Consider the following 26,297-nt stretch of genomic DNA (forward strand, 5'->3'; position numbering starts at 1 on the left):
AGAAAAACAATACATATTTGTGAGATGGCTTTCATTATGAACTACATTTCTTACTTCCTACTTTCTAACTTCCTCTTAAAACTTGTATACTTTTAATTGTGAAATTCACCTATTCATATACCTAAATAAATACCATTTTACAGTCATATATTGGATACTATTTTGAATATATATATAATTTTTTACTCATATTCATTTTGTCCACCATACCTGCCTATAAAGGTCTGTATATGTATATATAGATATATATGTATCTATATATAAATATAGATATACACTACCGTTCAAAAGTTTGGGGTCACCCAGAAACATTTCGTGTTTTCCATGAAAACTCACACTTTTATTTATCAAATGAGTTGCAAAATGAATAGAAAATATAGTCAAGACATTGACAAGGTTAGAAATAATGATTTTTATTTGAAATATTAATTTTGTTCTTCAAACTTTGCTTTCGTCACAGAATGCTCCATTTGCAGCAATTGCAGCATTGCAGACCTTTGGCATTCTAGCTGTTGATTTGTTGAGGTAATCTGTAGAAATTTCACCCCACGCTTCCTGAAGCACCTCCCACAAGTTGGATTGGCTTGATGGGCACTTCTTGCGTACCATACGGTCAAGCTGCTCCCACAACAGCTCAATGGGGTTGAGATCTGGTGACTGCGCTGGCCACTCCATTACAGACAGCATACCAGCTGCCTGCTTCTTCCCTAAATAGTTCTTGCATAATTTGGAGGTGTGCTTTGGGTCATTGTCCTGTTGTAGGAGGAAATTGGCTCCAATCAAGCGCTGTCCACAGGGTATGGCATGGCGTTGCAAAATGGAGTGAGAGCCTTCCTTATTTAAAATCCCTTTTACCTTGTACAAATCTCCCACTTTACCAGCACCAAAGCAGCCCCAGACCATCACATTACCTCCACCATGCTTGACAGATGGCGTCAGGCACTCTTCCAGCATCTTTTCACCTGTTCTGCGTCTCACAAATGTTCTTCTGTGTGATCCAAACACCTCAAACTTTGATTCGTCTGTCCATAACACTTTTTTCCAATCTTCCTCTGTCCAATGTCTGTGTTCTTTTGCCCATATCAATCTTTTCTTTTTATTGGCCAGTCTCAGATATGGCTTTTTCTTTGCCACTCTGCCTAGAAGGCCAGCATCCCGGAGTCGCCTCTTCACTGTAGACGTTGACACTGGCGTTTTGCGGGTACCATTTAAAGAAGCTGCCAGTTGAGGACCTGTGAGGCGTCTATTCTCAAACTAGAGACTCTAATATACTTGTCTTCTGCTGAGTTGTGCACCGGGGCCTCCCACTTCTCTTTCTACTCTGGTTAGAACCCGTTTGTGCTGTTCTCTGAAGGGAGTAGTACACACCGTTGTAGGAAATTTTCAGTTTCTTCGCAATTTCTCGCATGGAATAGCCTTCATTTCTAAGAACAAGAACAGACTGGCGAGTTTCACATGAAAGTTCTCTTTTTCTGGCCATTTTGAGAGTATAATCGAACCCACAAATGTGATGCTCCAGATACTCAACTAGCTCAAAGGAAGGCCAGTTTTATAGCTTCTCTCACCAGCAAAACAGTTTTCAGCTGTGCTAACATAATTGCACAAGGGTTTTCAAGGGTTTTCTAATCATCCATTAGTCTTCTAAGGCGATTAGCAAACACAATGTAGCATTAGAACACTGGAGTGATAGTTGCTGGAAATGGGCCTCTATACACCTATGTAGATATTTCATTAAAAACCAGACGTTTCCACCTAGAATAGTCAGGGTTTCATCGTCAGGCGACAGCTGTTAGCCTCTGCCAAGTCCTGAAATAATCTTTTCCTTTGAAAAACTAGTGTTTTAATTAATGTTTGATGTATCCTGGGGCAGAGGTGGCGACTCACAGGGGCAGGTTTTATGGGAAAAGTGCATCAGATCACATTCATAACCACTCAGCCGTCTGCCACCTGAATCCACTGATCCAGAGGATGAACATACTAAAATCTGTCTGAGAAATGAAACTGTGCCAAATGAAAATGTGGCGTGTGATAACCAGGTGTGTGTGACTAACACTCACACACACACACTTTTGTGTGTGTATGTGTGTGTGTGTGTGTGTGCGCGTGTGTGTGTGTGTGTGTGTGTGTGTGTGTGTGTGTGTGTGTGTGTGTGTGTGTGTGTGTGTGTGTCTGTCTGTCTGTGTGTGTGTGTGTGTGTGTGTGTGTGTGAGTGTGTGTGTGTGTGTGTGTGTGTGTGTGTGTGAGCGAGGGATTGTGTGTCAAGTGTGTCAAGTGTTTTGAGGCTGCAGGTAAGATTTGTGTTGTAAACGGTGTAAACAGTTGCTTCTCTTACGTGGGACAGAGGGGAGCATGAGGGGGTCAGGAGGTCCATTTTTCCAGTACTTTAATGCATACACACACACACGCACACACACACACACACACACACACACACACACACACACACACAAAGTGCTTCCCACATACCTACTTCCACATGGAAGTGAGAGAAACAGAAGCTGGAAGTTTACTGTGTCCCGTTTCCTGGGGCTGAGAGGAGGATGAAGAGGAGAGTTGTGAAAGAGACTTTAAGGAAGAATACAGTGACTCACAACCACAATGAAGGGTATGACTGTAGCACTGTGACTAACTGTATCATCAGGGTCACTCATGTGGCTGTATGTGCAGAAATATTGAAAGAAAATGTAAAATAAAAACTTACCCGGAACCTGTTCTTTCTCTTTCCTTCATACACACACACACACACACACACATGCACACACGCACACACGCACACACATGTACACAATTCTTGTCTATTTATAGTGTATTCAAAACAGGAAAGACTTCCTGCAGCTCATTTTAGGAAAAACAAGCAACTAAAACAATCAAACAGCAGAGAGGCTCCACACAGAGAGCTGCAGTAAAGTAAATCACTCCAACAACTTTCAGGAGACATCGAAGGCCACTCAACACTTATCCAGCGTCGTCAGTGACCAGGTTCAATGGAGATGTGTAAACATACAGTAAATCAATACATTATTAAAAACTAGTTTTTATGGAAAATAAAAAACACAAAACGTTCATTTTAACTGACTCCCAATATGATGTGTTTGAGCAAACCTACAGGCTTCATGTTGTTCTTACTAAAACATAAGACTAAAACTGAAAATATATAATGGCTTGAAAGGACCTGACCAAATGCTTTTTTCTGTTGGGAGGTCAGTCCACAACTTTGATGCAGAGTGAAATACGCACCAAAACTATTTGACAGAATTATTTGTATAGATCCAGATGTTCAAGATCCCAGGACCTTGACCCCCCCAACTCCCCGACCTTTCATCTCGCACCATGACCATATTTCCAATTTTTTAATTTGCATATATTCATGTTCCCCTATGGATTTGTAATATTCAGGGGTGATTCAGGATCAGACTTTTAGGGGTGCTCAGCCCCTGTGAGAAATGTGACGTGTGCGTATTCCCTTCTCTCGCTGATCTCATAGAACTGTCTGTCTCTATCTGCTGCAAAACATCGCGTTGGGACAGACTGTCTTCGGAGCTGTTCCAGCAATGGATGGCTTCATGTTTCTGAAACATGCTTGTTGTCTTTTTCCAATTCTTGACCCCACCATTCACAAATACCTCCTCGCTAACATTTTTTTTGAAAATACCCGGCAAGCAAAGCCTTTTTTCTTGGAGGTCAGTGATCCCTTCATTTTTCCCTTTGTGCCATTGGATCAAATTTTCAATTCGTCCAAAATAATGGTTCAAACATGCAAAACTAATGACATTGCCATCAGCTGTACTTTGTGTTAAGTGCTAATTAGGAAAAGCACTAAACTTCAGCGATGTACATGGTAAACATTACACCTGCTAAATATCATGTTAGCATGTTCATCTTGTGATTTGGCGCTATACCAGCATTTAGCTCAAAGTACTGCTGTCATAAGATAAAGCCTCAAACATGGTTGTGAACTGTTATCTTATCATTGAGATGGGGACTTTGGATGAATCCAGCATTCAGAAGGGTTTTTCTTATTAAATTGTGCTGTGGTGAGGGCGTGGCAAGTTGGAATATTACAAAAAAAATCAATTTCAATCAAAATAGATAATGACACATTACAAGTATTAGCACAGTGACATATTTCTATTGGAGTAGTGTACTCCATAATTTTACTTAGATTTGATAAAGTATTTATAAGCGTTAACTTTCAGGAGTATTTTGGGAGAAATTACACAAACTTTATTAGACAGTGGGTAAACTTTTGTGTGAGAAAATAATAGGGGAGAAGAAAAACTTAGGTTCCAATAGTTTGCTGTTGTCCTGCAGGTGATGCTCAGGCAGCTCTGTTTTCCTACAGACCCAAACTGTGTTTCTGTGTAAAGTGCTGTATCTCCGGCTCTGTTGAGTCATTATGGACGCGAGCACCCATGAACCTGAATGCCTGCACCAACTCCTCAGTCACAGCTTCAGTTCAGGTCCCGTGTGCGTGAGCGAACCACAAAAACAATGAAAACGTGTCACCGTCCGAATACAAATAAACCAGGAAACTACTCGACCATCTCTCCCCTCTTCTCTTATCCTGTTGCTCTCACAACTGTTTGTTCCCATCGTCTTGTTTTCACCTGTTACCACAAACCTGACACCATCAAACTTTTCATCTCTCTGCACCGAGCCAGTTGGGTGCCTGCTGCATCATGTTACTACAGACCCTGTTTGATCTTTACCTGCTGTATGTGTGTATGCAGATATGTATCACGAGTAGTAGTAGCAGCGGTAATTGTACAGTAAATATCTGTATATTTTTCAGATACTGCTTATACCTCTTATACCTGTGAAGAATAATAATGAATCCCTCTCCCCCAACCTTATGGCACTGAAGCTCAAAGGAGTGTGTATGTTTTAGGGAGGGTGCGTGTGTGTGTGTGCACGTATGCGTGTGTGTTTACCTACAGATGGTCAGGTTCCCTCCTCACACTCAGACAAGCTGAGCTTCCTGCCGCTGAACAATCGTGGGAAAACCAGAGGTCAAGACAAAAGGAGAAATAAAGACTGGTCTGTGTCCAAATGGCCCAGGATAACTTCCTGCTCTGTTCCTGGTGGATTAATTCAGTGTGACAGGTGAAACCAATAGCCTGCCCAGAGTGTTTGACTCACACCTCAGCAGGTGGAGACGTGAGAATGATGTGGGAACAGAAATAGAAATGCATGGGATAACAGAGAATGGGTGTTTGGTCTTGCAGATGGTCCTGGGACTGTTTTCTGTGCAGCTCGGAGGCCCATTCAGTGTTTTGCATGACTGTCCTTTAGGAGAAGAAGTCTCCTGCCCTCCTACCATTGCCCGTGAGCAAGGCCTTGGAAGCTGAGTAGGCAACTGCAAACTGCTCCTAAACAGTGAGAATTTCCCGACTCAGTAATAATATAAAACTCATTCAGATTAAATGAGTTTAAGGGTCATTTCTTAACCTTGAAAATGGCTCTTTCGTAAAAAAATCTTTACTCCAGCTCCACATACTAGATTTCTCTCTCAGCTGTAATTTTATGTTTTTTTATCTGTGTCCTCAGTTGTTGCAGGGAAATAAACCATATAATAATACACAATAAATATATTTTTAATACAATGTGTAACAAATGTATATACAAAACTAATAATTTATATTTTACAATTAGATCACTGATATTTTCAAATACAGCAACAACTATTATGTTACATTGTCAATTATAATTACTATCAGTATTTACACACTAGATGTGGATCTTTCACAGGAGTTGACAGATATATTCATTCAAACAAAAATATCAAAATATTCTATCTGTTTATATTTATTTATCATGTATCTATTAATGTGCCACTTTATATCAACTGCTCAGTGTTTTTTCTATATTGGTAAAGCCATTTGTACTGTGATGTATTAATGGTCCTGGTGATTGTAGCCATTATGATCAGTATATAACTGTGGTGCATTGCTCATTTCCCCCCCTGATTACAGCAATCCCTAGTGGTCATTCAAAGTCACTACACCACATGTGAAGTGATGCTTGTGTCTCAGACAGTGTGTCATGAGAAATGAGACTGACACACATTTGGGATTGCAGGTTTCTTTGGATCCAGGACAAACTCCTACTGAGAATATAGAATTGGTGAGTGTTCAAGTCTTGAATCTGTTTGGCAGAATAGTCCATTTCTGTGCTGATCATCTTTATAGTCAGTGTCTTCCACACATAATACACACTGTTTTAAGCTCCACACAAAAGGCCTCAGCATATTTACAGAAAATGTAGTGTACTGAGCCATATAAGAAGTTATCTATGGACGTTTAGATTAACATCCACTATGATAGTATTACAGGAGGAGGATGTGTGACAGCCCAGCCTAGTAACTGCACTGACCTGATCCCTCACTGGCCTCCCAATGACTCTGGAATAATGTTGTGTTGTTTGTCCCTGAACCACATTGGTGTCTAAATGAATGTATTATTATCTTAACTGAGTTATTATCTTGATGAATGTGATCAAGCTAATATTCTCGATGATTGTATTCCGGACATAAAATGCTGGATGAATCAAAACTTCATATAGCTCCCCCTCTTTGGACCAATCTCCCAGAGGAGATCAGCCTAGCCAACTCCTCATTTTTATAGGTGTGCTTTCTAAAGACTTGGGATCTGAATTCACCTTCAACTTTGTAGCTTTATTTGCTTATTCATTTATTCACTTTTAACCTAGCTCTGATCTTATTGACTGTTTTAATCGTTTTATAATGTTTTACTTTATTTAATTTTTACTCTTTTCTCATCTGTAACATTGTTATTCTCATATTTGTGCTCTAATTTGTGCTATTGTCATTATTATTATTATTATTATTATTATTATTATTATTGGTAGTAGTAGTAGTATTAGTAGTATTGTATTGTTAGTTGTAGTAGTATCTTAACTCCACTGGGCGATGGTTTAGCAGTTGAACTTAATGCATTGTATCGTGGGTGTTAACTGCCCTCTAGTGGCCACAGTGAGAAACTACATAAACTACCTACGGTCATTTATTAATATTTATACGTTCAACTCATTGTTATTATATATATGATTACAGACATTAAAAATATCAACACCGGTAACATGAGTCACTTTCTCTTCATGTTTGAGCATCAGCTGGTTCTGGTGAAGACAGACGTGATGATCTCACTGATTTTTTTCACTAAACTTTATTGAACCTTGAAGCAGGAAGTGTGTCGCGGGAAAAGAGGAGAAAGACTTTACGTCATTCTACATCTGCACCCTTTGATTGGCTGCGAGCCCCAGAATGTTTACATAGCGACACCGATTGGTCGGCAGCGGCGCGCCAAACGTCACGTGGTCTCCTTTTCGCGCGAAAGTGTCCGCTCTGTTGTCAGGACGTGATCGTGTGTCTGAGTTTCCGGAGAGAAGCTGAGCGCCTCTGAGACTTATCGTCACTTTCTGAAACCTTTCTCGCACTTTCACGGGATCTCAACATGGACGTTGCCACAGCGACCGCGGAGAATGCCAGGGAGATGGTGAAAGACGAGTTGGCAGAGAAATGTCAGAAGTTATTCCAGGCTTTCTTAGAGGAGTAAGTTCACCTCTGTACTGCTGCACAGTCGCGGCACGCGAGCTGATCGCACAGACCCACGTTCTTTGTCTGTTCTGTGTCAGTAGCGGTGAGGATCAGGCGCTGTGTGTGTGTGTAGGTTCTCACTGGTTCTCCTGTGCAGGTTTCAGAGCGGGGACGGGGAGGTGAAGTACGTGCGTGAGGCCGAGGAGCTGATCAGGCCCGAGAGGAACACGCTGCTGGTCAGCTTCACAGACCTGGAGGGCTTCAACCAGGAGCTGGCCACCACCGTCCAGGAGGAGTACTACAGGTCAGACCCCCGAGTGTGGAGACAACGTGCTCCCCTGCAGCTTTGTGTGTTGGATCACTGTCTTAGATTTGATATGAACCGAGGCCATTGTGGGCAGAGAGTCCCCCTGCTCACCAAACGTCAGCTCTGCCATTCCTCGCACTTTTGATCAGTCTTCCTCTGAGAGCCTCTTCTGTTTCCTTCCGTCTGCTGCTTTCACAGCCTCCCAGTAAACGCTAGAAACAGCCTGAAAGTGTCAAAATCAGTTTTAAGATCATGAGTGTGAAACAAAGAGATCTGAGTCCTGAGGATATATTCTTCTGAACATGTTCCTACTAGTGAGTTTTTCTCGTTGGGATGTTATGTTTTACCTGCTTGTAAAACTAACTTCCATCCCCTCTGCAGTCTGTCATAGATCGTAGAAAGGTTTTTAAGCTCTTGTTCTTTGTAGCTGATCTTTTTATACACTTTTTAATTTTTTTATTGCCATATTGCTCTATAAGCTCCCTTGTATCTTGCTCCTAAATGGAGGAAGTTGTTTAAATCAAATTGAACAGGTGCTCTAGGTATTTCTGGATAAGAGCCACACTGACTTCACCTGTGCACTAACCTGGGTCTTTCTCTGCCTCCAGAGTTTATCCCTTCCTGTGTCGGGCAGTGCGCAACTTTGCTCGGGATCATGGGAATGTTCCCCTCAACAAAGAGTTCTACGTTGCCATCGAGGATCTTCCCACCAGACACAAGTAAGACACTGAACAAGCTGCTGCTGGGTTTCAGTTCATCTCACTATTCTTAGTTGGCATGTGTACTCTGAATTCACACACAGTTATATAGTAGAGAAATATGTACACACACTCTTATTCTAGTTAATCTAAAGGCTATCTGTCAAATGTGTGATCTAGAATCCGTGAGCTGTCGTCCATGCGTATCGGCACCCTGGTCAGGATCAGTGGTCAGGTGGTGAGGACACACCCAGTACACCCTGAACTGGTAAGACACATTGCACTACACTCACTAGACTCCCAACAGTCCCCTGAAATTGAATCAAGCTGATTAACACTACTTGAATCAAGTTGCCTACATGTTTTGGCTTTTTTTTTTTCATCAAGATCGGTGAATTATTCACTGGAAAAATGTTGAAAATCAAAGAAAGTTCCATCTCAAAATGTTAAAGAAAGTGTTGGGGGGGGGAGAATCCTGGCTCCGCCCACTAATCCACACCAAAAGTTAGTTGTTTCTTCCCTGACCCATTCCACAAGCTTCCACCAGGTTTGGTCAAGTAGTTTTTGTGTAGTCTTGCTTAAAAATCAAGCAAACAACGCAACAAACATGGTCTGGGGTGAAAACATATCCTCCTTGATGGAGGTAATTGCAATCAACAGAACTAACGCTGTAATGCATAAAATACACTGATGATGAGCTTGTGTGGCGTCTCTGTGGTTTCAGGTGAGCGGCACCTTCCTGTGTATGGACTGCCAGGCGGTCATCAAAGACGTCCCTCAGCAGTTCAAATACTCTCCGCCAACCATCTGCAGAAACCCCGTCTGCAACAACCGCGCCCGCTTCCACCTGGACACACACAAATCCAAGTTCATCGACTTCCAGAAGGTGTGTGTGTGTGTGTGTGTGTGTGTGTGTGTGTGTGTGTGTGTGTGTGTGTGTGTGTGTGTGTGTGTGTGTGTGTGTGTGTGTGTGTGTGTGTGTGTGTGTGTGTGTGTGTGTGTGTGTGTAAGAAGAACATGTAGAGACCACAACATAGGCCTGGACGCTGGAGACTGAGTTTAACTGTGTTTTCAGGTGCGTATCCAGGAGACGCAGGCGGAGCTGCCACGTGGTTCCATCCCACGCTCCCTTGAGATCGTGCTGAGGGGGCCGAGGCTGTGGAGACCGCTCAGGCCGGAGACCGCTGTGACTTACAGGGACCCTCATCGTCGTGCCGGACGTGTCTCAGCTCAGCACTCCTGGGTATTGGTTATGACTACACTCTGAACCCACTGATGGACAACAGCACTTAGGAGAAATTGTGTTAATTGTTTTTTTGACACCCTCCCTGATTTGTATGGTTTTCTCCTTCAGGTGTGCGATCAGAGTCCAGCAACCGAGTAGCTGGAGGACCCCAGAACTCAGAGTCTGAGGGTCTGAAGGGGCTGAAAGCTTCTGGGAGGTCAGAGAGCTGTCGTACAGACTGGCCCTTCCTGGCCTGCAACGTGGCTCCAACTAACCCACGGGTAAGAGACACACACACAGTCATGTATTTCCACAAAAGAATGCAAACCCTTTCACAGGAGTCAGTCGCACGTCATCGTTCCACCTGTCTAGATAATAAAGAAACAAGTTATCCCTAAACATGCCAGTACTTTAACTAGAAATTGTGTTGTCTTTTGTTGTAGTTTGGTGAAAGGAGCTGCGGGAGGAGGAGCAGACTGGCAGAGAGCATCAAGAGCCAGATGACTGAGAGGGAGTGGGAGAAAGTGTTTGAGATGAGCCAGGACAAAAACCTGTACCACAACCTGTGCACCAGCCTCTTCCCCACCATCCACGGTCAGTGCTCGAGCACTGAACCTTCAGAGATGCATACAAACTGTGAATTGTCATCTAACTGCTGACGTTGTGATTGACAGGCAATGACGAGGTGAAGCGCGGCATCCTGCTGATGCTGTTCGGAGGCGTTCCTAAGACGACCATGGAGGGAACCTCGCTGAGGGGAGACATCAATGTCTGCATCGTCGGAGACCCGAGTACGGCCAAGAGCCAGTTCCTCAAGTATGTAGCACAAGCTCACAGGTTACTCACGAGTTGCCAGGGCAACCATTATATGAAAGGGTATATCCAGTGTGATTAATACAAATGAACGTGTAGTCTTCTGTCACAACTTGCACTAACAAAGAGAAAATATCAAACTGAATGTATTTATTTGATTAAGCACAGATTCAAATCTTTATCAAATTCAAATACATAGAAACATGTAAAAATAATAATATACAGTGCAGGGGAAGGCAGAAAACCCAGTGAGCTTATTTTAAAGCCTCTACCCAAATATTGTTTAAATTTCACAAAATTAGCAAATACAAAATTGATTTACAGAAAATAATGACTACCTATGACAGTTAGCAAATCAACATTGGTATGTGTAACAAATAAAAATACTAACATCAATAAGTGAGTGTCTGTTGTGTATTTACTCTTGTTTAGAGCTGTTGTAATAGTGAAATTAAATCGTGTGTGTGTGTGTGTTCAGGCATGTGGAGGAATTCAGTCCCCGAGCAGTGTACACCAGCGGCAAAGCCAGCAGTGCCGCGGGTCTGACAGCCGCCGTGGTCCGAGACGAGGAGTCCCATGAGTTTGTCATCGAGGCCGGAGCTCTGATGCTGGCTGACAACGTGAGTGATGGGAGCTATAGAGGGTGAGGAAGGACTTCATTACGTGTCTCATTTATTGGTACTAATGGCTTTATTTTTGTTTTCAGGGTGTGTGTTGCATTGATGAGTTTGACAAGATGGACCTGAAGGACCAGGTGGCCATTCACGAAGCCATGGAGCAGCAGACCATCAGCATCACAAAGGCTGGAGTCAAGGTAACAGAGTCAAATCAACCCGACACTTAATCAAGCCACCACACAGCTCAATTATATTGAAATGTAATTACACACACTTAGAAATTAAAGGCTTTTATATTTACTACTTATTGTAAGTCGCTTTGGATAAAAGCGTCAGCTAAATGTAACGTAATTATATGTTCGAGATCTAGGTTGGTAGGAACCTTCGTGTTAAGACATGCCAGGCGTAAAATACACAACTGAATTCATTAGATTTTTTTTTTACCCATACGGCCTTTCAACCATCTCCAAAGTACAACCTCGTCTCTGTCTCTTCCAGGCCACGCTCAACGCTCGTACATCCATCCTGGCCGCTGCCAACCCCGTCGGTGGTCGCTACGACCGCAGCAAGAGTCTGAAACAGAACGTCAACCTGTCGGCCCCCATCATGAGCCGCTTTGACCTCTTCTTCATCCTGGTGGACGACTGCAACGAGGTGCGAGAGTCTGCATTTGTCCTCTGTTCAGCTGTTTGGTCATTATGTTTATTTCATATCTGATATGTCTTTGATTTCTTCCATCCTGTTTGTAATGCTGACCTGGTTCAATACTGTATGTCCATCTGTATCCTAGGTGACCGACTATGCCATCGCCCGCCGCATCGTGGACCTGCACTCCCGTGTGGCGGAGTCAGTGGACAGACTCTACTCTCTGGACGAGGTCCGCAGATATCTTCTCTTTGCCAGGCAGTTCAAACCTAAGGTGAGTGTGTGTTAAGTTTCTACCTGCGCTCACATTGTTGTTGCAGGTTTTATTATTCTTTGTTATTATTATTATTATTATTATTATTATTACAACTATACCGTACATCCGCAGATCTCAAGCGAATCGGAAGAGTTCATCGTGGAGCAGTACAAGCGTCTCCGTCAGCGTGACGGCTCAGGCGGCGTGACCAAGTCTGCCTGGAGGATCACGGTGCGACAGCTGGAGAGCATGATCCGCCTGTCGGAGTCCATGGCGCGTATGCACTGCTGTGATGAGGTGCGTACAAAAATTCTCTCCTGTTCAGCCAGCAAGGGACTGTGGCACAGATTGTTTGACAGTGAACGTTTAACACACTGACCACAAGTCAAAATTAAGCGCACAAAGTAACACAATACTTCATAAAGCAGCTATAAAACTGCTGCAGTGACAGCAATCTGAAAGTCAGCTAATAAAATCAAAGTATATGTCAAACATTCATAATAGCTTTGCGATTTAAATAAAAAAAAAAAAAAGTTTTCTCCATTCATCAAAGTGAACGCCCAGGCACATAAGGGGTTAAGTCCTGGATGTAGTCAGGAACGTGGCCATTTATTGTGTTAATATTGACTAATGTAACTACTCTAAGTCATATCGCGTGATACATAATTGTGACCATTGTCCTTTATCCTTATTTCTCCAGGTGCAGCCCAAACATGTGAAGGAAGCGTTCCGTCTCCTGAACAAGTCCATCATCCGAGTGGAGACGCCCGACATCAACCTGGAGCAGGACGAGGAGCTGGAGGAAGAGGAGCAGCAGGAGGAAGGTACGGCCCCACAGTAAACACACTTTCCTGGAGACGAACACACACACATGCATGAACTCTGGCAAATGTCCGCAATGTGGCCCCTCTGGATAATTACAGGAGACTATCCAGAGTTCAGTGTATGTCTGAAAGCAGCTTAAGGTTTTGTATCTAGTGAAAACAAATCATCTAATACAAATTTGTCTCTGCAGGAAACATCCCCAACGGAGTGAACGGTCACGGGGATGGTATTAACGGCCATGCTGATGGTGTCAATGGCCACGCCAAGGGTGTGAACGGCCACGCTGAGACGGGCAGCCAGGCCAAACCGTCCCTCCGCCTGTCTTTCCCCGAGTACAGACGCATCTCCAACCTGCTCGTCCTGCATTTGCGCAGAGCAGAGGAGGGTAAGGAGTCTTCCCTTTCCTTACTGTCTCCATCTGTTTCAATAGAATATATTTTTTTTAAATCTCACATTTTCCCTGTTCTCTGCAGCTGAGGAAGAGGAGGAGCTGAAGAAGAGTGCTGTGGTGAACTGGTATCTGAAGGAGATCGAGTCAGAGATCGACTCTGAGGAGGAGCTGGTCAATCGGAAGGGGTTGATCGAGAAGGTCATTCACAGGCTGGTGCACTATGTGAGTTCAACCAACAGTTCAACAACACAATCACTTTCTAAAGCAGCACGCAAAACATGATATTTTTAGCGCGTGTGTGGACATAACTGACGATGTGCACGTGTCTCCCCAGGATCACATCCTGATCGAGCTGTCTCAGGCCGGGCTGAAGGGCTCAGAGTCTGAGAGCTCAGAGGAAGAAGGTGTTCTGGTCGTCAACCCCAACTACAACCTGGAGGATTAAACTGTTTTGCTTCCATGACTTCTGTTATTAAATCTTAACAATAACAAAGTGATGTTCGAGGTGTTGAATATGAACGCTCATATGTAACACGTACATAATAGTAGCACTGGAGATGCTATTAGACTTGTTTTTGAGTTTATCATCTCTACTGTAAAAAGATACGTTTCTGGGGCTCTTAAAGAAAAAGTGTGACTTGTGTAAATATGCTGCTGGTTCCTCCCGTCGCTCTCTGGCTCCTGTTGGTCTGACTCCAAGTTGAAGGACCTTCCCTGAATTGTGTTATTGCTGTTTGTTATGGTAACTGTATATTAAGGGCGTACGCTGCCCTCTGTGGTTTCATGTTATGTGTTTTTGTAAAATGATGATATGGATTGAAATGTTGGTTAAATAAATAAAATGTTGACTTAAACTGGTCTTTTTTTTTTTTTTTTCTCAACCATTTCTTAATTGAAAATAGAACAACAGAACATGAGGGCTCATATAGGTAAACGGGTAGACTGTACAATAATGAATAGTATGTACAGTTGTAATAGTAGTTATACCCTAAATTACCATATCATAGCAATTATTCTCTCAAACAAGTATTGATAGTTATTATACTACAGACCTCATCGTTGCACTTAAATTAAAATACATAATTAGCAATTTCCCTCACCAAACTATACATAGTATGTTTCATTCATTTATCTCTGCATCTGTTTGTTCTTGTTTGTCTGACGGAGTCATTTCTTTATTTGTTTTTTATGTTGTCACTTTCAGTCCTGATGCTTCTCGACTTTCCTTCATTTCCTGCAGCGCACAGAGTGCAGCACTAATAACGTCCAGTAGGTGGCAGCAGTCTGGGGTTTAAAGAGAACCGCACTGCGCATGTCCGAAACTTCCATCAAACAAACATGGCGGCCGGTTACGTGAGAGCTCTCAGGTCAACAGTGAAAGGTAAAAGATAAACTCGTTAATGTCGGACTTTAATTTAGGTTTCACTAAAGTAACGATGTGGACACAGGCTTGTGGAAATAACGTCATGCTCGTAACATGTTTAAAAGGTACAGGTTCTTGTCACGTGAAGTAAACTCCTCACATGAGCCTGAAGTCTCTGACAGATAAAATGTCTCCTCCTCTCAGGTTTACACCTGGATCCCGGCCGGCGGCTCCTCACACACAGCCGCCAGACCCCGGTGTTGTTGTGTCCGTGTGCCCGGCCGCCTGCTGCTCCGTGTCGGCTTCTCCACGTCTCCCCTGCCGCCTCCCTGAGCTCCAGTTCCAGGACGGAGCCGCAGAGGAGCAGCCCCACAGAGGGCAGGAGAGCCGGGGAGGAGGAAGAGGAGGAGGGTCCTGAGGACATCCCGCACAGAAGGGCGAAGAACCCCATGGTGAACATTGGATACGCCTGGTGAGCCTCTTTAACAGCCCCAGAGCTCACATGAGAACTGTGTAACTGATCAACAGAGACAACACCACTAAACAACACAAGAGGAAATTGTGTTGAAGTTGTAATTATTGCACTAGTTGTTGTTGTTGTAGCACAAACAGGTGTAATTGTGTCAGCATCAGCAATGAACCGTATACGTTATGTTTATTAATATTATTGATTGTGTCATGTATAAAACAAAACTCTAAATATCTAAATATCTCTCCCCTCTGCCCAGGATGATCGGCCTCCCTACAGGCATCATCAGCTTCATCCTCGCCAAGAGACAGGTGGACAAGAACCGCCTGAAGCAGCTGAAGGTTCGACAGAGGATGAGAACGTCCAATGATGGAGAATATGAAGGCAGTCGCTACCACCGTCACTCAGAGAGGGTTAACGTGGACCAGTAACGTTTACGGGTGGCTGTGAGGATTTGCACCATGGCCTGAATGTTGCTACTCCAGATGGTGATTCCTGCACCGCTCTCTAAGACTGATCACAGAGGAGATGTGGACTGTATGAGCTTAACTTCAAAACACCTAAAAGCTCGGAGACATTCAGGACTGAATATTTCTTCTGGTGTTGATGCAGGAAGTCTGTGAAGGGACATGTCCGTGTCAAAGCCTGAAATCTGAACATTTTCTTCCTTATTCAAGTACAGAGATGGCGCATGATGTTAAGTGTGGACCACTTTATTGAATTTGAAAAAATCACCATGTATTTATTTGTCATCTCACTGATGTTCTGTAAGAAAAAGTGGAAAATAAATGAAAATGTATATTTGTGAATGACTTCTTCTATAAATGTGAGTTTTAACTGCTATAGCTGCAAATGAACCACATCATAACTCAAATAAAACAGTTTTATTTAATACGAAAAAGCAAACAGATTTTCTTTAGCACTGATGTGACATATTTACAAACCCAGCCACACACTCAAAATGTTTCCCTTGTTAATTTAGAGTCGAGGGTTATATTTAACATTAGCTAGTGGTGTGTGGGTGTGTGTGGAGGACCAGCTGGTTGGAGCGGATCATGTCAGAGATAGTGGACATGGTGCCAATTTAGCTGGAACGCCCAAAACATCATTAGTGTTCCGGTAATTCAACACTATGGCAATGATTGATCTTTCCAGTGGAAAGACCCGCCCTGCTGACTCAGCGTCTGACCAAAATCTGACTAATACATGAAGAGGCACATACAGTAGGGAACAATACTATTAAAGCTTATTGAATATAACCCTGCACTTCTTAAAGTAAAACAAAAGTAATACCCTGAAACGTTGTCGTGGTGAAGGCACTAGTGATGTTGTATGTAAATGTAACATTAGAACAAGTGTGTCATTACTGAGCTGTACTTCAGGGGTGGGCATGTTAAGCTCCAAAGTATTGATACAACCAATAGGAAGTGTTTGCTTATCATTTGGAGTCAGTAGGATCAATACCAAACATAACATTGGTTCTGTTTGAGTTGTCAAAGAGTTCACATTTAACATTGATTTATCACCCAATTTTGCCTTTTAACATGTATATAATTAACACTTTTTGAGAAACATGCTAATTTTGTGAAGATGACACAACTTGCAGTTAGCTTAGTATAGAATGATGGTTGGAAGAGAGGGAGACCATGAGCCTGGCTCTCTCCCAAGGAAAAGAAATCCACCTACCAGCCTCTGACACTAATATACACATCATGAATTACACAAACAAACTTCAGAGACGCTGGTGGAAAGACCTTGTATATGTTGGTGTAAAAATATACATTTGTATTTTCAGGAGGTCATATGCCGAACTCCTGAAACCTGTTATAGTCAGACATAACCCCCCCCACACACACACAGTTTATATACAGATTTAACTAAAGATGTGTCACATTAGTTCTTGAGCATTAGAGCTGCAGGTAGATTGATTTTTTTCTAATCATCGGACTGAGCCAGGCTAACTGTTTCCCTCTATTTACGTTTTTTATGCTAAGCCAAGCTAAATGTCTACTGGCTGCAGAAGGTTTCCTCCCAACATGCTGAACTATCCCTTTAAATTACAGAGAGTCAGTATAAACTATTAACATTTGGCACATTATCCCATGGTTAGTGAAACATATGCAGCCTATTAATTATAAATTCATGTCACAAATCAGGGCACATGTCTACATTTGTTACTTTTAATAATTAATATGAATAATTCAAAGTCTGTATGGATATAACAATCCTGGCCCTGTTACTTGGTTTAGAAAAGAAGCAGTTTTTTGGATAATGCCCCTCCCCTGCTGTACATCCGCCTGTAAGACAGAGACAGCCTCGAAGTTGGCAAATCTGACTGAAAATTAGAACAAACCTCTCAACATTTTATACAGAATAGATAACAGCTTATAAGGAGTAGTACGTGTTCATGGAGAGAAAAATGTCACCGATCGAATTAACTGAAGTCCAGCAAGGATAAATAAACGTTGCAGCTTCCAATGTCAACAGGTAATTATACTGTAGTATTAATATTATTGGCTAACCACTAGTAAGTTGTTTATGCAGATTCAGACAAATACCGATTTCAGAAAAAAAAGTGCATTTTTTTGTGCATATGATGAACCTACACTATGACAAACTCTAAAATTCAACCTTTCCTGTTCCCTGAAGTGCACCATGACTTCATACATGTGTTCTGATTCTGAGTGAAAACAAGCAGAGGTTTGAAAAAGCATGGAATGGTTTTGCAGCTGGATGCTTGTTTACACGGTGACGCCCTCGTGGACTTATTTGGTCGAAGCGCCAATAATCTGCAGCAGAAAGAGGAAGATCTGGACAATGTCGACGTAGAGAGAGAGAGCAGCGAACACGTATTCCTCTGGACTGATGGAGTGTTTTCTGTTGCCGATCAGCAGCTGTGTGTGGTAAGCTAGGAACTACAAGCACAAAAAAATAAATCATAAAAACATGCTTTGTAAAATAATAGTAGAAGATAGTAATAGATCAACTTCAAATGGAGGTGTGACAAATAGTAGAAACTGCTTACACAGCTTCTAAGTAAAATACTCACCATAGTGAGGGCTAATGCTAATACTAGGATTATTACTGGATCAGTAAAACGTAACCACGTAACACTGATTCTAGCCTCGCTGCATTGGCTTCCTGTGTTTTCGCAGAGATTTTAAGATTTTATTGATGACTCCATATGAGCCTGCATGCATCTTAGATCAGCTGATCGTCTTCTGCAAGTTCCCAGATCCTGATTTGTGATTAAAGGCCATTGGGCTTTTGCAGTACAGGCCCCCAAACTCTGGAAAGACTTGGCAGCTGAGATCAGAAATGCTTCATCTGTAGCTGATTTTCTTTTCTCTTCAAACTAAATAATAAATAAATACATTTATGTTGGTTTACTTTTATTCAATTTGAATTCTATATAATGTATCCTCTTTTGAAGCTCTTTGTAACTTTGTTAAGAAAAGTGTTATACAAATAAAGGTTATTACTTATTACGTTCAATACTCACCAAAGTGAAGGCTATGGCTCCGAAAGCTGCATAAAGCATGTGAAGCCATGGAATCTGCAACAACAAACAGTTATTACAATAATGACATCTTGAATATGTTTTGTAAAGAACAGTGTTGTGTTGTACACATTAGCTTTATCTCACGTATTTGAAGGACAGCACGATGGTTGTGATGATGCCGGTGACAAATACTACGATCCCCAGGACACAGAAGAGACCCTGACACTTGGTGAAGTCGACCTTTGAGAAAGAGAAACAACCAACAGCCATGTTGATACTTACAAAAGATGCTGCCATTTAAAGATGAAAAGTGCTCTCTCTTTCACACACACACTCATACACTCTCTCTTACACTGTCACACACATCCTCACACGCACAGACACTCACTCACACCTTACCTTTGTCTGGAAGCAGAATATGGTCACGGCAATGCAGACAACAGCGGTGATCCCCATTGCGAGAAACACTACTTTTGTGTTATAGTAACTAAAAAGAAAAAGAGCACCATGCAGTTAATACAGAAGGAAACTGTCTGGACGTTTTCATACTATCTGAACTGTTCAAGTTAATTTTTACCTGGATATGGTTCCAGTCAAGTAGGACAAAGCTAGCGTCTGTTAAAAAATAAGCACAGGTGAAGGTTTAATAGCAACAAACCTACTAATCCAACCAAAATACAGTTCATTTACGAAAAGGAAAAAACTCTGTAACTGACTTCGATATCTATGATCAAAAGATCCAAATAAAAGTGCCCACAAATAAATACTCTTAACTAGATCATGCAAATATAGAATAATGTGGTAAAACAAAATCCCTCAGACTAAAATAAAACATAGACTGAAATAGTTTAAGTCTAGTTTCACTCTCAAGATTTGGCTGGTGTCTCTCCCTGGAATAAAAAAAGTGCTGGGGGGTGGGGCTGAGACACGCCTCCCTGCCCCCCTACCTGTGTGTCTATGTGGGTGTCAGATCCCAAACACTACGTATGCATTGGCCATGAAAGGTCCAAGATGGTTTAAAACAGTACTTAGCTCATAAATGTAGATTAAAAAAAAAAATTGGTCAGACATATTAAATAGATATTAAATCCAGCACTAATGTGTTTCATTAAAGTTGTATAATTTAGTTTACAGCTCAAAAAACACATTTAAGAGTCCAAACAATTGCAATGGATCCAGCATAGTGGAACATGTAGAAGTGAGTCAGCAGTATGTGTAATAACAAAGCTGAATAACATCAGTCCACCTCTACTGACTAAACTGAGCCATGAAGTAACACACGGAGCCATTTTGCTCTTAGAGCTGATAAAATGGAAACAACATATGAAAAGCATTATGCAAACAGGCTGAGTCAAGTGTGGTGATATCAAAGTCAAACTTCTATCTCCAGGACAACACTAACAGAGACTAATGGAAATTTTCTTTCAGGGAAAGGTTACATATTTCAGTCTGAGAATAGACTTGATCCAAGTCCAGAAAAGCGTGAGTAATTGTGTGAGTATAACTCCTGGTTCATAAATCTGATGATCACTTACAAAGATGAGCAGCAGGATGACGTTCCATGGGAACTTCCTCCTACAAAGAGAGTGGGATTAGAAAATTCACAGCAGGGGTTTTCTATAAATATTATTTCTATTTCTAATGTATACAATTATTCTTTGTAAAACTGAGCAATCACTCACCTGGGGCCTTTACAGCAGACCAGTACAAGGTGGACGACGATATATATACCGCTGCAAGAAATAATATCAACATTCAAAAACGTTCATTTGCATACATCACTGAAAAGAAACCGGTGTTACCACTGAGAAGGACTCACTATGCTGTCCAGTAGAGAGCTTGGTTTTGCTGTATGAACAATTTGACAGAGTCACTGTGGGAAACACAACAAGGTTAAAGCATGATACACCCAGACACAAACACAAACAGCCACTGAGACACACACTCTACTCACACAAAGGTGAATATAGCCACGATGGCTGTGGTGACGAGGAGCTGAGCCGCCAAAACCAAATACACCTAAAAAACACAAATAAGCGGGACATTACACACTGGAGTTTTTTTGACTGAGCAGTTTGTCTGTGAAATTATTAATTGAATTTGTCAGAATGGTGTAGATACCGTGCACCTATATCAAGACTAGTCAGAATTAAAGTGTAGATATCGGAGCCTGGAATAATAGATAGTAATAATCCAACTGAATTGTAGATATCTATGAGAAACCTTTATTACAATAAATGGTTTAAAAGTAGTTTGAATCAAATCAATCAAATCAATCAAAATAGTCAAAATATGCCTCTGTGTGACAGAGAGCTATGTGTGTGATTGGATGTGTCTCTGTCACTCACAGCAGACAAGCTGACTGGGGCTAAAGTCATGTCTTTATGTACACGAAAACTTTAGAACATAACCGCTGTGAAACAATCAGTAAAAGGTTAAAACCCTTTTTTATATCGACAAAATCAGGCGTTTAGAAGAGTCTGTGGAATGAATGAATTTATCGTTCAGTACATCACACGCTTTGCTCTGACTCAACCAGTAAAGGTTTGCATAGCCACAATACTTTACCTTTCTGATGAAGGCATGCCGAATAGTCAGACTGTCCCAGTCGCTGTCGCGCGCTGCAAAACCATCACCTGTGACATCACCAGAACAGACAGAGTATGAGCACTGACCAAATAGAGCACTTTTGTTACTACATTTACCAATTTTACAGACCCCCTAAGCGACTTTCTGCAAAAACAACTTAGCAAAAATAAACTTTTCAGGGAAGTCTTGGTTACTTTATGTAGCATATCTTAATGCTATGGCAGGGTAACACAGCACAGTACGAGGTACCCAGGCCGCCATTGCTAAATAAACGTTGCAAAAACCCGACAGTTTGTGAATGCAACACACATTGGGGAAAGTATTAACCGAATTCCCCGACATGAGCAAGATTAAGTTAGTTTTTCTGTCCACTTGTCAGTAGGTCACTAGTCCTACACCCATGCAGCAAGAAATCTGCTTCCAAAGCTGAAATGCTAAAAACTGACAGTAAAATGACATATGTGTTCCTTCACTTTTGCTCAGTTAAAGTTGGCGTGGTCTAATACAAAAGGTGCAATGTCCCAAGTTGTTACACTCAGACCTGGTATTCAAATGCGTTTCGTAACCACATTGTATCTAAATATGATTTTGACCTGATTACATTTAAACTTGGTATCAATATGTGTCCACAGTGAGATTTGATTGAGCATTGTGGTTATAATTTCTGCACAGTGCACACATGTGGTATGTGGACTGACAACACAGTTGTATTTACTTTTGTGTTAAATGTAGTCACATGCATCACTGACCACCTCCTGCAGGGTTTTGTCCAATCAGATCCCATTTTCTTCTCAATGTGTCATAGGTACATTTAAACATGCGGTCGAGCTCTATTTGATTGCAATCCTATTACCCAAAATGCATTTTAATGACAGGTGTAAATGGGGTAATAGATGCTGTTTTTGTCTGATTGATTAAATAATGCATTGTAATTATTTTAATATGCCAGGATACAGTACAAATATGCATAATCTTTTGAAATGTTGTCAAAAAGAAGAGAGTACTGTCAACGTATTTCACTTTTGCTTTAAAAAAAGGGATAGCTCCATTATAAAACACACTGGCATGCTTGGTACCCTGCTCTTACCAGAGCTCAGGACATCTGATGGCATGGTAGGTGGCATAATAGGGGGCATGGGAGGTGGCCTGGGGTAGCCTGCCCCTGGAGGCCCAGCGTGGTGAGGTTGTCCCGGGTATGGGCCAGGAGGGTAGCCTGCTGGCTGGCCTGGGTACATAGGAGCGTTTGGTCCAGCGGGGTAGGGAGCAGACGGCTGGCCTGGCTGGAAACCACCATAAGCTGGAAAGCCATAGGCAGGGGGAGGTGGGTAAGGCCCGTCCTGAGGTGTGTACAGCGGGCCACGAGAGTCATCATACCCTGGAGGGTAGTCTGACCTGGACATGATGTCTGTAAGGAGGGAAGCATGAGAAAATGCAGGTCATATCTGTTTCACACTTTTATGTACAAAAAGCGACGATGGTGTGTGTGATAAGCAGAGAACAAACAACGAGAACCATTCATAGCCACGGCCAATATTATCCGCAGACCTTAATCGAAACACATCCATTTGTAGACAGGCTTTTAACGTGTATCTAATTAATATTTATGCATTGCAAAATGGAGGAAATGACTAAATGTATGTATAAAAAAAAGGGTAGTAGTGACAAAGTGTGTTTTTCAGCAGCTTTCAGTGAAATAGAAACAACACTGTTAGCTGGCATGTTAGTCCCATGTGTCTGAGCCTGTGGCCATGTGAGAAAAACACAAGAAATTAAAGCTGGCTTAATTAACAACAAATCGTGGTTCAGAAATGAGAAAGCAAATCTGAGCTGATGTAGAAACAGTGTCCCATTACATAGAGAACTGGGAGATGGAAATATGAATTTAGTGTTCCATGGGTGTGGGTAACTTTCAATCCTCACGTTGACTGACAACCAAAGATATATGAGATAAAGACGTTTTATCCAACACTTGGATTTAACTGCCTGGGTGACAATCATACTTGAACTAAACTAATTAGATACATGTGGGGTTGTATCAAGGATTCACATGGATCTCTGAGGGAAATATCTAATAATAAACCACAGACACACAACATGCACACACTCACAATGTGAAGTTACATATAGCCAGATAATTCCATGTTCCTGTATGAGGATAAAAACATCTGTGGTACTTTTACAGGATCATTTAAGTGTTTCAACAGAAAAACTAAAAATCAAACCACATTTACAATGCGACTCATTGAGAATAATCCAGAATGGATTTACACTCATAACATTATGCAGATTATTGTGTCATTGTTCTCCTCATTATAATACAATATAAACTAAGCCATTGCGTTATTATTTGTCTCACTGGCATACTCAGTTTGTTCATTTACTTAGTTCCCATTTCACTGGGAATATACACACAGTAAAGGAATTCAAGAGCTGGCTCCACCTTGTGCTGCCGTTACATCACCCGAGCGCCAAGCAACAAGAAAGAAAACACTTAATGGAAAAAAGTGCCTCAGAGTATCTGCAGTATAACAGAAACATGCACAGAGGAGCCGGACCAAATTCATTTTGGGTCGCAGCTAGAAAATGACAGGATTTAAGTAGTTTCGCCGGGTGTAACTCTGCTCTAGACAAGTTATGTCAGACAGGCCTAGTTGTAGTAGGTATACACCCTGTCAACATCGGAATAGTTACCCTCCACAACATCGTATAACGCAAACTATGATTCCTCAAATAGAGAATCTGTTTACAGGTCACTTAGATGTACTTATGAAGTCTAGTGTCTGGGTGGACAAAATAACAAAGACTTTACAAGACACTCAGTAACAACAGGTTTGGCAAAGATAATGTTTCCGTTTTCGTTGAGACTGTTGTTGAGTAAATACAAGTCTTTTATTAAATGTCAGGGACTTCCCTCACCACTTCTCTCACCACTGAAGTCTTCCTGTGTTTGTACTTAGTCATCATGACTTTTTTCTGTCATTCTCAAGTGTTCACAACCTGACAATGACCATTATGCTTAAAAACTGTGAAAAAATACACATTTTTTAAATCGAATTAACCGTATTTTATAATTACAGTACTATTGCAGAACATTGCTGCGTTCATCCCCAGAAGAGTTAGACAGTGGGTGAAATTTAAATTATTAGCAGAGAAGGGGAATCAGAAAATGTTGAGGGCATTATATTTCTTTTCATATTTGTGTATTTGATTTCATTTATGATATATTATATATATTTGATTTCATATAGGTAATATCTAAGAGCTACAACAGTAGTCAGTAATTTGGTTGACAGAACATTTCTGATTTAACAACTGATCGATCAACTCTGGAAAAAGCGCCAAAAAACGTAAAGGTACCAGTTTCTAAAATTTTAAACTATGATTAACTGAATATCTCTGGGCTGTGGATGGTTGATCGAACAAAACAAGACATTTGAAGGAGAAATGATTTGCTCATCCCTGACAACAGAGTAGTTCACATGTGGGGAGACAGATGCACCAATTATTACATTAATGATTCTATAATGTGATCATGGACCATATGACGGTGGATTGCGAATCAGAGATCGTGGATAAAAACGTTTTTCTCGAATCAATGTTGTAAATACTGGTATTTTGTTGATGTTCTCAGTTACCCGCAGCACCTGTTCTTTTCTGTCCGTCCTGGGAGAGGGATCCCTCACACGTGTCTCTCTCTGAGGTGTCTGTTTGTCCCCTGTTAATAGTTTTTTGGGGTATTTCCCCCCCCCCCTCACTCTTGTTTAGAATTAAAGACAGAGGATGAAGCCGCTTGTTAAGCCCTATGAGACCAATTGTGACTTGTGAATATGTGCTACAAAAATAAAATTCGATTGGTTTTTAACTCCCTTTAGGTTCCAGGATAACGACCGGATGGATGCGAACTCTCACCATGTTGTTATTGACTTCACGCGACAGCTGTCAAAATGTCTACTCTGGGTTGAAGGGTGTTGAGAACAAGATAATAAGTCAAAGTTTCACCCAGAGGGGTCACTTCGCAGGGTTGCGCCCAGCAGAGCAACACAAGGCCGGGCACTGAGGCTCCAGCCGCCCGCTCCACCCTGTCCACCAGCAGCGGAGCTCAGCTAACAAGCAGCCCATTCAGGTGACTCACGATAAACAGCCATGAATAACACCCAGTCACAAATATCCCAGTCTCCATGGTGGGGGAGTTGGCGCCACGGCACCACGAGCACATCACATTAACAGCAGTCTGGTTTTAAACGTGTTTCCGCGTCTTTACATCGTTACAAACATGTTGAAAAGTAGCTCCACTTACCGAGAGTGAGGTGTGAACGCAACAAGCACTTTCGTCGCTCTGTTTCGCAAAATGTCAGAGCTTCCTGTCGTCAGCCACAGCCACGCCCTTCGGCTTCCAAAAACTACAAACTCCACCAAACACGGAGAGACGCGGACAACACTGTCAGCGTGTCCAGCAGCTGTCCTCTGTCCTCACGCCTGTCCCCGTGTGTGTGGGTGTGTGTGAAGCTGCAGCTAGAGATAACCAGAACATTTCCTGGAAGAGTGAGAACCAGGGTGGAGTCCAGCTGAAGTGTGTGTGTGTGTGTGTGTTTACAGGGCATGTCAGTCTCAGCTGACTCACGTTGTACGGGCACGTCTCACGTTACTGAATAAAAAGGAGCATAGCAACCAGAAGTGGGAAGTAACGAAGTTACATTTATTTCGTTACCTTACTTCAGTACATTTTTCATGTATCTGTCCTTTTCCCTTTTACTATGTATCAGCAAATAGTTATTTTCTTATTCTCCATTACGAGTTTCCAATGCAATGCTTTACATTTGTTTTATCTTTATATTTTTTAAAGTAATCAATAACTAGAGTGGAATTGATCCACTGATCCAATCAGAGCAGACAGGTAACATTAAACCCCGCCTCCTGCAGCAGCCACACTGGTAAAGAAGGAAAAGCTGAAATGAATCCAGAGGAGACTCACCCATTATGATGTAATTGGATACACTCTGCAAATACTTTAAGTATATTTATTAGCAAGTACTTACTTTAAC

The 26,297-nt window shown here is 41.8% G+C and overlaps 3 protein-coding genes across 3 annotated transcripts; 2 read left to right on the top strand and 1 right to left on the bottom strand.

Annotated features, from left to right (window-relative positions):
* Positions 1–7,310: 7,310 nt before the first annotated feature.
* mcm6 (minichromosome maintenance complex component 6) lies at positions 7,311–14,186 on the top strand. The gene is given in 20 exon segments (XM_034614365.1): positions 7,311–7,570; positions 7,713–7,859; positions 8,471–8,581; positions 8,741–8,828; positions 9,285–9,446; positions 9,636–9,707; positions 9,710–9,752; positions 9,755–9,799; positions 9,912–10,066; positions 10,229–10,379; positions 10,460–10,601; positions 11,077–11,218; positions 11,305–11,412; positions 11,714–11,869; positions 12,006–12,134; positions 12,249–12,413; positions 12,817–12,940; positions 13,132–13,326; positions 13,415–13,554; positions 13,667–14,186. Coding segments are annotated over 20 exon segments (2,484 nt in total). The 5' UTR covers positions 7,311–7,472; the 3' UTR covers positions 13,778–14,186.
* A 434-nt stretch (positions 14,187–14,620) lies between these two features.
* On the top strand, positions 14,621–15,973 carry si:ch73-71c20.5 (DUF4748 domain-containing protein). Its single transcript, XM_034613333.1, has 3 exons — positions 14,621–14,713; positions 14,900–15,167; positions 15,424–15,973. Exons 1-3 carry the CDS (start codon positions 14,671–14,673, stop codon positions 15,593–15,595), a joined length of 483 nt encoding a protein of 160 aa, XP_034469224.1. The 5' UTR covers positions 14,621–14,670; the 3' UTR covers positions 15,596–15,973.
* A 1,349-nt stretch (positions 15,974–17,322) lies between these two features.
* Positions 17,323–25,876, bottom strand: tmbim1a (transmembrane BAX inhibitor motif containing 1a). Its single transcript, XM_034613332.1, has 12 exons — positions 25,553–25,876; positions 22,343–22,660; positions 21,235–21,302; positions 20,621–20,685; positions 20,486–20,539; positions 20,349–20,399; positions 20,202–20,241; positions 19,244–19,281; positions 19,066–19,153; positions 18,811–18,906; positions 18,667–18,720; positions 17,323–18,079 (listed from the first exon to the last, which is right to left on the bottom strand). The coding sequence occupies exons 2-12, from the start codon at positions 22,653–22,655 to the stop codon at positions 17,930–17,932; spliced, it is 1,017 nt and encodes a 338-aa protein (XP_034469223.1). The 5' UTR covers positions 22,656–22,660; positions 25,553–25,876; the 3' UTR covers positions 17,323–17,929.
* Between the last annotated feature and the right edge of the window lie 421 nt (positions 25,877–26,297).

The sequence above is a fragment of the Hippoglossus hippoglossus genome, chromosome 17 (genome assembly GCF_009819705.1).
Source record: "Hippoglossus hippoglossus isolate fHipHip1 chromosome 17, fHipHip1.pri, whole genome shotgun sequence".
Taxonomy (NCBI): Eukaryota; Metazoa; Chordata; class Actinopteri; order Pleuronectiformes; family Pleuronectidae; genus Hippoglossus; species Hippoglossus hippoglossus.

Excerpts from the sequence above, each read along its gene's own strand:
- tmbim1a (XM_034613332.1), bottom strand. The coding sequence starts at position 22,655 with ATGTCCAGGTCAGACTACCCTCCAGGGTATGATGACTCTCGTGGCCCG. Across the intron at positions 20,242-20,348 it reads GTCTGCTGTAAAGGCCCCAG|GAGGAAGTTCCCATGGAACG; the intron begins GTGAGTGATTGC and ends CTCTCTTTGTAG. Across the intron at positions 18,907-19,065 it reads TATTCTGCTTCCAGACAAAG|GTCGACTTCACCAAGTGTCA; the intron begins GTAAGGTGTGAG and ends TCTTTCTCAAAG.
- si:ch73-71c20.5 (XM_034613333.1), top strand. The coding sequence starts at position 14,671 with ATGGCGGCCGGTTACGTGAGAGCTCTCAGGTCAACAGTGAAAG. Across the intron at positions 14,714-14,899 it reads TCTCAGGTCAACAGTGAAAG|GTTTACACCTGGATCCCGGC; the intron begins GTAAAAGATAAA and ends TCCTCCTCTCAG. Across the intron at positions 15,168-15,423 it reads GTGAACATTGGATACGCCTG|GATGATCGGCCTCCCTACAG; the intron begins GTGAGCCTCTTT and ends CCCTCTGCCCAG.